General features: G+C 32.0%; 1 protein-coding gene across 1 annotated transcript in view; it reads left to right on the plus strand.

Annotated features, from left to right (window-relative positions):
• The window catches only part of SPIRE1 (spire type actin nucleation factor 1), a 167,414-nt gene extending 153,342 nt beyond the window's left edge, over positions 1 to 14,072 (plus strand). Inside the window, 5 exon segments of the mRNA XM_074274672.1 lie at positions 6,547 to 6,684; positions 7,459 to 7,529; positions 8,080 to 8,107; positions 8,207 to 8,343; positions 10,351 to 14,072. Coding sequence (XP_074130773.1) covers positions 6,547 to 6,684; positions 7,459 to 7,529; positions 8,080 to 8,107; positions 8,207 to 8,343; positions 10,351 to 10,609 — 633 coding nt within the window. The 3' untranslated portion in view covers positions 10,610 to 14,072.

The following is a 14,072-nucleotide window of genomic DNA, read 5'->3' on the forward strand; positions in this document are numbered from 1 at the left end:
AGTGTATGGTTTCTTATTTCTTGGGTCAGCAGGACATAGAGTCCACTACCCTGCCAACAAGAATTCAAGTTCCACTAGCTAGAAAATGTCTGAAAAGCTTCTTGTTTAGTCTCTCCTGGCATAAGAAAGGTTTTCAGTATGTCACAGAGCTTAAATCAATTTTAATGCTTTGTTGTAATGCTTACAAGTCAGTTTAAAAAGGACATACTTCAAAAATGAAGAAAATGAAGAAGATTTGGAGCTTCTTTTTTGCGGGGGAAGGATTCATTAAAATTTGATTTTTTTCCTCAAGGGGTACAAATGAGACAAGGATAGACTTTAAGACCATGATCCCTTTCACACAAGAAGAAAGAAAAGGACAAGGGAGAGGGCACTAACTAACCCAGAGTATATACACTTAAGTCCTGAAATTTTTACATTTTTTATTTTTATGATTGAAGAAAGCAGCATTATGAGTTATGTTTTTTTTTTCTTCTCATTCTTTTGAGATTGTAAATTTGTGTGATTTTATTTTCTTTAAATACCCTATTTGAGTTTCTAACAGGATTTTATTTTCATATGATGAAGAAAATGTCCATCGATACCATATATAGGAAGAATTATTTTTAACCTGTGTTTAACCATTCCTCTTTAGCAAAAGTGAAGATACATAGTGAGTAGTCATTTTCACAGCCAAATTCAATAGGTTTATCACTAATTAAAAGATAAAAGAATTTTTAGATTTTTTTCTTTAGTGTTAGTGTTAAGTTTTATTCACCTTTGTATTATTATTAGATCACTCTGTCCACAGAGTACTGTGCCAGGTACCTAGGAGAAATACAAAGTTTAGCTAAGTCTTTGACCTTAAGGAATTTCTTTATGTATTTATTTATGTAAAAACTCTTGGGGATTAGGCTAAAACCATACATGTAATATTAAATATTTGAGACTGCTAATCAATTTAGGCTCATATGATAATGTAAAGTCTAAAGAATATCCACAAGTCTAAAGAATATACCACAATCATGGTAAGCATGGGTTAAGTGCTTTTCAAGATACCATATGTAAAGCATTTTGCAATCCTTATGGTACTAGATGAATGTTAGCTGTTTTACTTCCCTGTGAAACTGAATTTTTGGTAAGTGTACATAGTTTTTTTTATAAAAATGTGTAGCAGGTGAGTGTGAATCTTGACATTCAGAATTCATATTCTATTTCAGAAGCTTGCTAGCACTGTGATAGGCAAGCTACCTTTTCTTAATCCATTTTCCTCATTGTAAGTTGGACATGACTAATAGCACCTACCTCACAGGGTTGTTGTGAGGAACAAATGAAAAAAATATGTGCAAAGTACTTTGTAAATCTGAAAGTGCTATAAAAATGTTGGCTATTTTTATTATTGTTGTTAAAATTAATTGTTTAAAGTAGCATGTAAACATCTCATGGGCTCTCAAATTTCATATTTTTAAAAGACAAATACAGTATGCATTTCATATAAAATTTTTGCTTTTTCAGAAATATATATAGATGTAAAGGTTAATATTATAGCATGTCTTACATAATAATGCCCTCTGATTTATTATGTGATAACATTTCTTTTAAGTAAGAGGGGGTGTGATGATGATTAGCATATATTAACCCATTTGGTGAAACAAGCTATTCTATTGTGTTTGAAATCCTTCTCCTGAGACATGGAAACTGTTTTTGCTAATAACTTTAATTTTTATCATAACTTCTTTCCTCCCTTTTCCAGGATGAATGAAGTTTCTTTATTCGATTTTGGCCAATGATGTTAATTTTCCAGCAGAATGAAAGAAGCCTGGTCTTTAAATTCCTTCTCTTATTTAAAAACTAAGCAAACTGGATATTAGAATTTCTTACTTATATATTCCATCATTCATATAAAGCAGTTGGTTGTCCTATACACTTTTAATTTCCACTTACTCTACCATAAAAAATATTTATATGAAGGACTGAACAAGCAATGTGGAAAAAAGTCCACACATAGGTCTTTAATGTGAGAGAAGTTTATCTCCAGCAATTATAAATTCAAAATTTTCTAGGTTTATACCAATTATAATAATAAAACAATTATTATAATACCAATAAATACTGACCCAAGAATATACATGTACATTTATATGTATGTGTATGTATAATGTGTGTGTGTATATACACATACATATACATATATATATATATATATATTCAGGGATGTTTTTTTTTTCATGATTTGGAATCCCTATTATGTTCTGCATTCATTTGTTTTTTCCATCTTTTCCTTCGCAATTTTCTTTTTTTTCCCTATTGTTCAGGTTCCTAGGATAACCAGTTTGTGGCCAAGGACAGCTTTCCGACCACTTTTTTCTACCATACAAACAGCTTCTCTGCTCAGCTCTCATCCCTTTGAAGCAGCCATGTTTGGGGTAGCAGGGGCTATGTATTATCTCTGTGAGAGAGCTTTTACCAGCAGGTGGAAATCCGCAAAGGTTGGCCTCTTTCTGCCAGTTCTGGGAATTATTTTAAATTTCTGCACCCTCTTTGAGAGCAAGTACTGCTGAAAATATTTAACAGCTTAGATTGGCACTATGCTTCTGATTGTTGATTTCAGTCTTTTGTAGGATTCATAGATCACTGAATTATCTCATTTGAGGGAAAAATCAACTTTGAAAGGACAACAAACTAAAAATGCAGCATCAGATTAGTGAGATGCCCTAGATATTTTTCTCTTCACCTAATCTCATTCTACAGCATGGAGAAGCCTTTCAGTCTGCCCTCTGAAACTAGAAGTATATTGCTGATGCACTAAATGCTTCCACTTGGATTGTGCTGGTTAAGAAAATGACATTATTAATAGGGCCACTTTCACTGGTATAGATAAGCTCCTGGTGAACATTATACCAGTAGCCATGTAAACCACAACCAGATCATTGGCTGCTTTTTGTACCTGGTGTGCTTTAGGTCTTTCTCCATTGGGGGATGTATTGTCACAAAGAGTAGCATTGTGTCTATTCTTGCTGGGAGAGTAGTCCTTTTTCATTTACCAGTCTCTCCTCAAAAATATATGTATTGATAATCAAGGTGGCATATGACTTTGTGAAAACCCACTTCCTTTTTATACAGAGAGAAATGGTGGTTTCCTTTGTTTTTTCAGTTGAAATATTTTCATTGGCAATGTTTTATTATTTTAAGTTTTCATACATGGTCTATTTTACTATCCTTGAATCTTCAAGCTTTTAAAGCAAAGGGAAAGATTCAAAAACTGTCATATAAAAGACATTAAAATTATCTTGGAACATATTGACACTAATTTTAACTGTAAATTTACCATGCAAAGGAGATTATTATTTGTAAGCAGAATTGTTTACTCTAGCAAAGGCCTGCATACTATGTTTTGTTCTCCTAAGAATTATTGTTAGCTGGCCCAGAAGCTGATTTCTTCATCAACTCTTTATTGGCTGTTGTGCCATAAAAATAAATGAAACTGTAAGTGATTCCCAACCAATTCTGTTCTCTGGTAAAAAAGGTGAATCTCAATTTCTTTCTCTGTTTTGATACTGGCAGTATTACTTAAATGATTTAATTTCTAAATACTATTGTTCCTACCATTATCATTGAAGATCTGCCAGCATTTTCATAAATGATTTTTGCTTTTGTAATCCTCTGTTTAAATAAAGCTCATTAAATCTAAATATAACCATGGTAAAAAGAAATTACTTAATTGTTTATAATTGTGATAAAAGATAGACTAGTTACATTTATAGTTGCTCATTTTGATTTGTAACTAACTTCTTTGTAATTTATGAAAAACTGAGAATATGATGCATTATGTTGCATTCTTTGGGCTGTATTTTCTAGGTTCTTCTATGTACCTGTAAAATGCCAAAGAAGAGCTTAACTATCTTTTTGTATTGTGGCTCAGTAACATCGTACTTAGATTATCACTATTTTATTAGCAAATCTAATCCCTTGTGAATGCTGAAAATATGAGAGTATTGAACTCTAGTTCCTAATGCCACTATTTAATATGAAAAATGAGCATTAAGGGAGCATTGAACCATATAACATATTGATAATATGCATTCTTCTCTTGAACTTTTCCACCCTCAGACTTCTCCCTGCTGACCTTGGGAGTTAGACCCAAAATCAGAGGATAAAGAAAATGTGGTAGTTTTTCGAATTCTAGGTCCTTAATCCCTTTACATTATAATGTCTACTAATTAAAATGAAGGTGGAGTTTGTTATAAAATAATTAGGTATAATTAAATAATTGAGGACCTGGTTTTAGTTTGATTAAAACTCTAAATGCTTTGATTCTTTGGAGTTTTAGCTAGTTTATTCTCAACACAATTCATTGAAATTTTATTTAGCCCAGCAGTATTGAATTTTTCATCATTAAAAAATGTATGTAGAAAGTTTTTATTTTAACTTAGCATATTTGTTTTTCATTTCATGTTGCATTGAAGTTTTGTTGTCCTTGTGAAAGCTCCAGAATTAAAACATTAGCATTGAACCTGACTGACTGATTATATTACTAGAGGGTAGCACTGGAAACTTTTCTTTTAAAAGAAAAAAAGAAAAGCAAGCAAAATATTCTCTTATTTTCTGCACAATCTCTAAAGTTGTATGCTTTCAAATATGGTTAAAGATGATTAGTTTAAAATATGCTTGAATCAACATTTATTTAAAGACTAAAAGAACATGTTATACATATATCCTTGCCATATATATTTAATATGATGTTGCAAAACAGATACCACTTAGCCTTTAGCAAACAAAGTAATAACAAATACGTCATCATAGTTACATGAAATAATTTAATGAGTGGTTATTTACAGGCTTACACTACTATGTAATTTAAAATTTTCATGATAAAATTAATGTCACACAGGAAAAAGCTTTTATTCATTTTTTATTCATGTGAAATATCTAAAAGGATAATAGTTACATTAAACATGTTCAATCGGCTTCATTTATTAAATTTCACACTCTTGAAAGTTTATACCTTTGTCTTCCCACTTGATACTACTCCCTTTCTCAAGGCAAATCAAAGTATAATAAATACAAAAACCTAAATGTAAAATCACTTACTATATATCTGAAAATTTCTCCCATTGGAAGGTGAAGTTGTGTGATTGTTTTTGCACCTTTGGGAGCAAATCATGTATTTCTGAAGCAATAGTTTTTTCCCCAAATGACTAGATAAGACACATCCAGTTATTAGTTTTTATAAAAGAAAGTAAAAAATTTAAACAAATTTTAGCAGCTTTTTTGTGGTTAGAAGAACAAAGGAAAATTTGCATTTGATTTTAGTAAGCAAGGCAATAGTTCTTAAGAATGTGGTGGTTCTTAAATGCTAATGTTTGTGGAGTTTGTCCCACAGATTTCAATTTTTGTTTTTCTCTGATTGAAAGACAGAACTGATTGTTAAAACTCCATCAACTGACTACATCCATAGTCATCTGATTCTTTATCTGGCTTATTTGTTAGATTTCAAAAATGTCAGTATGTTGCTGTGAGCAATGCTATTTTGTGTGTGTGTGTGTGTGTATGTGTGTGTGGGAGTGAATTAATGTGTTTATACTGAGAACATTAAGTTTCAGTGTCACTTCACCACAATAGTGTCTGTGAAGCATAGAATGGTGGGAATGCATAATTGTTCTGTCTTTCTATTAGATTAACCAATCAAAAGCAGAGTTGGATGACAAACAGATGGAAATGAGGTTTTTTTATTCAGTGGAATCAATTACATCAGCCTCTAACATACTATTTTTAAAAGATCAAAACCTGAGCCATTAGCACTTGGAAGAAATTTATAATAATATTTAAGTCCAACCTCATCTCCCCCTGCCCCCCCCCCCACCCCTCACCTTCAGCCCCCCAAAATCTTACATATTTAACAGTTCTTTTGGAAGGAAGAACAAAAATGCATATTAAAAATCTAGACTGTGAAATTACCTTATCGGTTTCATGTTCAAATTCTATTCATTCCATTTTACTATGATTGCTGATGTGACATTCTACTAAATAAAGCCTTTGGGGATGAATTACTAACTACTTTCTTTGGCTCTTCTGGGCACCACAAACTAACATATATTTAAGAAAAGCACTAGTGCTGCTGCTGGTCTCACATGCTATATGAAACACTAGCCCCTAAGTAACAGCTTATATATTTCAGTCCAGAAATTAAACTTCAGTGCAGTTGGACTTAAGCAAAAAATGATTGAAAAACTTTGACTATAAAAGTATACATAGCTACTAAATAAAACAGCTCCATGAGCCGAAGTACCTGAGACTGAACCTGAAAACTTTGAAATTATTGTTGAATTTGTTGTTAAATGGCACAAATCTAGAACTAAATCATGTGGACAGTTAGCAGTTATTATGTCATTTCTTATCTCAGGGTATTTGAAAGTTATGTGATGCCCATGGATCAGCCAACTCTTCTAGTTTTCATGAAAAATCTTTCTTTTTTGAAGCTTCTACTAACAAGGTAAATGGTTCTCTGAAAGAAAAACCAAAATTGAGTATGGGAGTGTCTTATTCCTGTGGAATTTTGAATTTCAGGAAGAATTCTGTTATCCAGTGGAGTGCTTGGCTCTCACGGTGGAGGAAGTGATGCATATTCGCCAGGTGTTGGTAAAGGCTGAGTTGGAAAAGTACCAACAGTACAAAGATGTCTACACTGCACTGAAAAAAGGAAAGGTATATCTTTGGGTGTTGAAGCATGACTCTTAAAATTTCTTTGGAATCTAGAATCTTCTTTCTTTACTAGCAGTTGAGTGGTATTTCTTTCTGTCTTTCCCTTAAGAAGGAGAATGATCAAGGTCTCCTGTTGAAATACCAAACTAACAAATTTTTGTTGAAGGCTTAAAAATAAACCTTGTAATTAATGTGTGTATATAAAACTATATATATATCTTGAGGTTTTTTGTTTTTGTTTTTGTTTTTTTTTTTTTGGTGGATTTGGTAAATAAGAAATGTCCCAGAATGGGAAAGTACAATTCTTTAAGTCCTTCAGTTTGTTTTCAGGACTTTAAGTTAAACCTATGATCTTAATTCATGTGAAACTGCAAACATATATAAATGTATGTGCTTATTTACAGGCTTACACTAATATGTAGTTTAAAAATTTCATGATAAAATTAATGTCATACACTCAGGAATAAATGAGTTAGTATGTGGGGAAAGTTCTTATCCATATGAAATATTTTAACTTTTTTATTCATATGAAATATTTAAAAGGATAATAGCTACATTAAATATGTTCAGCCAGCTTTGTTTATTAGATAAATGAGGGGAAAAAAACTAATGTCTCAATTCTTTTCATGACATTCATTGAACTTATGTAATATGCATATCACAGCTTTATTTATTATAAATCTCAACCTTCTTTATGCTTTATTCCATTGTTAAGAAATTAACTCAATAAAATTCTTCCTTTTTTTTTTTTTTTTTTTTCCAATTTTTATTTTTTAGCTCTGCTTCTGTTGCCGAACTAGGAGGTTTTCCTTCTTCACTTGGTCTTATACCTGTCAGTTCTGTAAGAGGTAAGACAATTCATACATGATGAAAGATAAATAATAATATGAATCCCATTGACACTGGTTTTACTTAAAACTTCTCTACATGGGAAAGCTATTGGTAATGTCTTACTTGTCTGTCTTGAATTACTTATTACAATATTACTTATATCTTTGGAGAGGGGGTGAAAGTACTGGTTTCTATATAATAATTTACCAAACAATAGATTATTACAAACTAGGATAATGAATTCCTAGTATTTATTTAACTTAAGTAAGGATGATTCTGATTATACTAGCTTATATTTAAACTATATATGACTTTAAACTATATATTATAAGCAATTAATGTGATCTCATATTTAAAAAATGAAAATTTTATATAAATGTAGGTTTATCCATTTATTCAGGGTTTTTTTTCCCCGGAATAAATTGTATTTGTTTATCTATGAAATTCACCTTCTGATGGAAGAAAGCACAAGTACTAGAAATCCATTCTACTCAGACAAATGGGCCTTCAGTTATTGACAAATTTCAAATGCCTTATATTGACTACTGCTTTTGATTTCATATACAGGCCAGTATGTTCACAGTGTTGCAAAAAGGTAAGTTAAGATAAATGCTACTTTTAGCCATGAATTTAGTGCACAGGTTATATATCCGTACCAACATTTTAAATTCTTTGTCTCATTTTGGGGTAACAGATGCGATTGCCATCCAAGCCATATTCCACTCTTCCTATCTTTTCTCTGGGACCATCTGCCTTGCAAAGAGGAGAAAGTTTTATGAGACCTGAAAAACCCTCTGTTAGCCACCATCGGCCACTTCGGAGCATTGCCAGGTAAGAATTCCTGGAACTTTACTATATTTAATTGTCTTTTCTGTGTCTGTGAATGAGGGATAGATTTGGACCTCAATTTTTTTTTTTTTTTAATATGATGATGGACTAGATCCATCTTTAAACTCCATTCATTTTCAGCACTAAGCTAGCTACTACAAAAGCAAAATGCATTTACAATGCAATTTTTACAAATTAATTCACTACTTAAAAATTAATCTTAAAGATATCTTTAGAGTCATTCTGGTTCCTTTTACACCTATTCTTGTTTTTAGGAAAAAATCAAGTTTTATCTTTTGTGTATAGTTTGGCTTTCAGCATTTTGGGCTTCTTGTTAAAGATAAAAAGTTAAGTCCAGGAAATATTAAGGGACTGCAAAACACTTTGTGTACTGTTGATACAAAGATAAAAATATAATAGTCTGTATGTGCCATCCAGGTATTTATATTCTACTTATAAAAATAAAGCTTGATGTCAGCTATTGTAAATGTTTTTAAAAGGTGCCAGGATGCTGAATTCTTTCCAATGCTAAGTGGGAGTCACATCTTAAGTAGGGTAGGATAGATTAGAAATCAAGTGAATTTTGGTTCTTAAGAAGGGAGAATTTGTCACAGACCAACTATTAACTCTTGCAATTCATTGCAGTTCTATTACAGAAAAGGAGGGTAAGAAAGAACCATTTTTGGAAGCATGTGCTAGAAGCTGAAAGTCCTCATTTTAAGGCTTTCTCCTTTCAGATACTGTACTTGACTAATAATCTTTCATTTTTGAATTATTAGTGAATTTAGGATATAGAATTTCACCCTTAGAATCTAGGATAGACCATGGTGCTAATGAGAGAACTTGCACTGACAAATTAAAGTCATTTTTATTCCTGCTGTATTAATCGTTATATTCATTTTCAGTTTAAATGATATAGTAAATACTTTAAAATTCTAGCTCTCAATCTTTTAAAACTATGAAACCATAAAATAAGTAACTTAAAATATTAAAAAAAATGTTTTTTGTTTTGAAGATGGTATAATAAACTACTCTTTAAGATTCCAAACAACCAGAAAACTAAAATCACCAGAATTTGTCAGTGATGGCATTCTACATTCAGTATTCTACTTTTATGAGAAAGAAATAGATGTTAGGTGAACCAACGCATTTTGGACATATTCAAAAGACCAACTTTGAGGTTTTATTGATTATATTATATGGACAATAATGCCATACCCTTCCTTCTGTTATACAAAGATAACTAATATTCATGATGAAAAGACTGGACCCCACTATAAGATTCTTAAGTGACTTTTAAAGAATGGGAGATTTTAAATTATGTGCAGCATGATTTTAGTGTAGTATATTTTTTCATCTTTGCTTTTTAATTCTTTAAAAAATAGTAATCCATATATTTTCATGTGTGATAATTCTCAAACAGAATATTAAGTAGTTACTATTCCTTTAACATTCTAGTTTGAGGATTCATTTCATTATAATTTTGATACTCTCAGACATATTACACCATAAATTTCCTAAATTTCTTTTGAAAAACAACATTATTTTCTGGTCTTTGTCTTTGAAAGCACTTCATGATTTGAAGGAACGATGATTTCAAGTCCACTGATGTAGATGGAAATTGTGTCTTACTGTAGTAGCTGAAACACCTTACAAACTGGTGGATAGTCATAGGGTGAGAAACCCCTTGCAGAAGACTTCAAGGTATCCTTGAAGCATTTTTAGTTTGGTGAGACCTGCCAGAGGCTGCCCTCTACTGGCATGATTTTGCATTATCCTAGCGTTACTCCTTGTTACAGTAAGTTTGAAACTGGAAATGAGTGAAAAGTCTTATTTAAAATAGGCCTTAATAAATAAATGAATAAGAAAGTCCTTGTTAAAGTAGCATGAAATTCTCCTTATATATAAGCAACTGCATAAATTTGTTATGTTCAGAATTTATATTTGAGTCACATGATGTTCTTATTTGAGGAAATATAGGTATTGAATTAGGCCTTTTCTTTTTTTTAGATTCTCCTCAAAATCTAAATCTGTAGATAAATCAGATGAAGAATTACAATTTCCCAAAGAATTGATGGAGGACTGGAGTACTATGGAGGTGTGTGTAGACTGCAAAAAGTTTATTTCAGAAATCATCAGCTCCAGCCGGAGAAGCCTGGTGCTGGCTAACAAACGAGCTCGTTTGAAAAGGAAAACACAGTCATTCTACATGTCCTCAGCAGGTCCCTCAGAGTACTGCCCTTCGGAGAGAACTATCAATGAAATCTGAGCCTCGTGCCTTTCCAGTTGCTCTTGTTCACAAAGTCAGCATTGGTGGAGAACACTAAGAACTGCATTGTCTTTCCTTTCCTTTCTGTGGTTTTATTTCATGGGCCTGTATTTGCATTAGATCAGATATGTGTTGCATCATGTTCTACTGACTGGATGCTGTGTTCATATCTGTTACTGATATGCAACAGGTCAGCCAATCAAATAATTTGCACTGAAAGAAAACTGTAGTTCAAAACTTGCCTTCTTTTTAATTTGTACATTTAAAGGACAAAACGATTTTCCCTGTGTTCTGTTCTTTTCCAACCAAGGCTGAAAGATTCTTTTAAGGAGAAACCAATCTAACAAAGGAATCAGTGTTAGCACAGTTTTAAGCAGTAAGTCATATTGGCACTTCCACCTAATAGTGTTCACATGTAGTGTATACAGTAATCCAGAGCCTTTCTGGAGAATACTAAACTTCTAGTATGGGCTATAGTAATTCTTGTCTCACAGCATAAACTCTAGGATTGCTAATGCTAACAAATTGATTTTTTAAATTTATTGCTAATACGAGATTTTGGTTAAATAAGGGACTTTATGATGTCTGTGTTCTAGTCTAAAACACCAGCATAAGCTGTACACCCAAATGGGTGACTATTTCCCCAAAGCTGCTGGATTTGTCAGCCCTAATGTAACTGACCAGTGTTTCTCATGGAAGTGACACTTTATTCCTTTGAATGTATTATGATTATTGGTAGTATTAGTAATAATAGACTGAATGATAGAGATTTGGCAGAAGTTTGGGGACTAAAGGTATACAACAACAGCTTGAGTGAATTCCTATAATGTCAAAAGAGCCCATGATTTTATTGTAAAGGTGGGTGATCTATTTTGAGACTATACAGGTTGGCAGCCTCTGACCCACCACACTGGTATGGTTCTGGTAGCAGATACATTATCAACTATGTTTTTCATATTTTAGCAACTTAGCCATCAAGTCTAAACTCGGCTGTAATTTGGTACCTAAAGTCTTAGACTGAAAACAAATTTATTTATTTTTGTAAATGAACTTTTTAAAAACAAACATGGTTGTTTAGCTGTTTTAAAGTTTACAAGAACATTAACCTGCTGACTGGCTTCAGATGCTTTTTTGCTTTTTTTTTTCTCACAAATGGTTTCATTTGTGTAGTATTTATGAGGGTGGGGAGGAGAATGGTGAACCATTGTGCACCTGAAATTTATCCGCTCATTTAAGGTCATAAAATGGGATAGATTATTTTGGTATGCTTAAAAACAACCAACCAAATAACCATTGATATTTGTCATATCAGTTAATGTACATGCACTGTAATTTTCATAAAGCAGTAGTAGAAACATCCATATTCAACTTGGTGACAGCACAATAGGTGGCATAAGTATTTGTTATTGTATTAAAATAGTTAATATTTCTACATGAAATTAACATGCCTCAAAACTGTCCCAATATTACTTTAAAATGTTCTAAAATTTTATGATTTCCTAGCTTAAAATTTCCCAAATAAATTTTAATGATTAATTAAATAATGCACGTTGACAGTTCCTCCATATTTGCATGTGAAGCTATAATGTCTCCAGGAGTTTCTGATTATGTAGAAGTTTAAATTGTTTTAAGAGCTTTGAAAAACCTATTCAGTGAAATTTATTTTCTAAGAAACCAAGTTGTTTGAAATTTACATTCAGGAAAAAATTTTTATCTGAGCCACAGTATTTTGAGACCCCATACTCAACCATTTAAAATAGCTGCTAGAAAAGGGGATATGAAGGTAAGCCCAATTAAGTTCCTTTGACATGCATGTGTAAACATACACAAGCATGCTTGACTAGTTTTTTTATTTTGCTTGTTTGTTTGGATCCATAATTTAATTTGTATAGGGAAATCCCAGTGTAGAAATTCCTTTCATATTGACATAAGTCAGTGATACAAACCTAATTTACAATCTTAGAGAGTTCTTGGGAGTACTAGAGACTTAGTGGCCTGCTCATGATAAGACAGCCAGGATGCATGTAAGGCAGGATTTAAGGCCTATAACAAGGACACACTGCCTCCTCTCATAACAAACTTATACAAAAGCAAAAGAAGGTAACATCCTAAAATTGAAGGATATTTTTACATTCACAAAAATAAATAAAAGTAGATAAAGAATAATTTTCCATCCTATCTTCCCCTTTAGGTCCATAATAATTGTAAAAAAGTTTATGAAACTCTAGTCACTAATCATTTTTGCTCTCTTGATCATTAGAATATAAATGGGCAAATTCAACATAATAGGATGCATGGTATATACAAATGACAAAAATTTTTAAATGGTTATTGTTAAAGAAAGAGAAAAGTACCAGTCAACCTGTGATTTGTATTAGTCTTATTGATGTGTTTTTTGGGATGCCAAAACCAATCCTTGTGTTTTAACCCTTTGTCCTCCTTTGCTAAATTCTGTAGTGATTATTTAATTCCCATAAGAAGCAATCCTCTTTAGAACATGTATCCATTTTCACATTTTAAAATTGTTCAGTATCTTTCTTACTTCTATTCAGCATTCACTTATGATCCAGTGTTTTGTTTTGTTTTTTAAAGGCTATCTGTGTTGCTTTTATTTGGAGTTTAAGGGATCTTGGAGCAATGTGTGTTCACATGAAAAAAATGACCTACTGTACTGAGTGTCCTGCACAAATCTGAAAGTGCTATCTTCAGTATTAGTTGTTCTTCCTTTTGGTAGGCAGCACTGTTGGATTTTCTCCTCCCACTTTTTCTTGCTCTTCTCTCCTGCTTACTCCAGGTATTGAGTGCAACTTCTTTTTGTTCTCACACTTCATGAAATTACCCTGTGGAGAGATCCATGTTTCTCTCCTTGTAGTTTAACTTCATATTAGTGTCTGAATACATGAGAAAGTTTGTAAATACATGTAATATATTTATTAATATTTGAAAGGCAGTCATCCAGGAGATACTGGGAACAAATTTTCCCAAGATGATTGAAAGTGAAAGCAAGTCTTAATGATATGCACATTGATTAAAATTTATCTTACTAGATTTCAAATTTTGAGCCTTCTAAGTCATACCTTGGAGACTTTATGGCACATAGCATTTTAAGAATTAAATTGCAAGAGATTATGTGACTTAGCAACATGAACTCACCACCATGAATTTTTCTTATAGCTTTTATTTTTCTAACTGTATTAATAAAAGTAGGACTTGGTTTTATAGGTCACATAGGAGATATGAAAGTTCCTAAAATGTCCCATCACAATTTACTGATGGTGAAAATTCTGAGAATTTTGTATTGAAGAACTATTAAATTAGGGCCATGAGGAATGTATTTTCAGCTTTCTATGTGTATAAAATCCAAAGTCTTATTGGTATTCATGGTGATAGTACTAAGCATTTTTCATTAAGGCCTCTTATTTGAAAATTATCTGGGGAAAAATAAAAAAGCCTTTCCATCATA

The sequence above is a fragment of the Sminthopsis crassicaudata genome, chromosome 1 (assembly GCF_048593235.1).
Source record: "Sminthopsis crassicaudata isolate SCR6 chromosome 1, ASM4859323v1, whole genome shotgun sequence".
Classification (NCBI taxonomy): domain Eukaryota; kingdom Metazoa; phylum Chordata; class Mammalia; order Dasyuromorphia; family Dasyuridae; genus Sminthopsis; species Sminthopsis crassicaudata.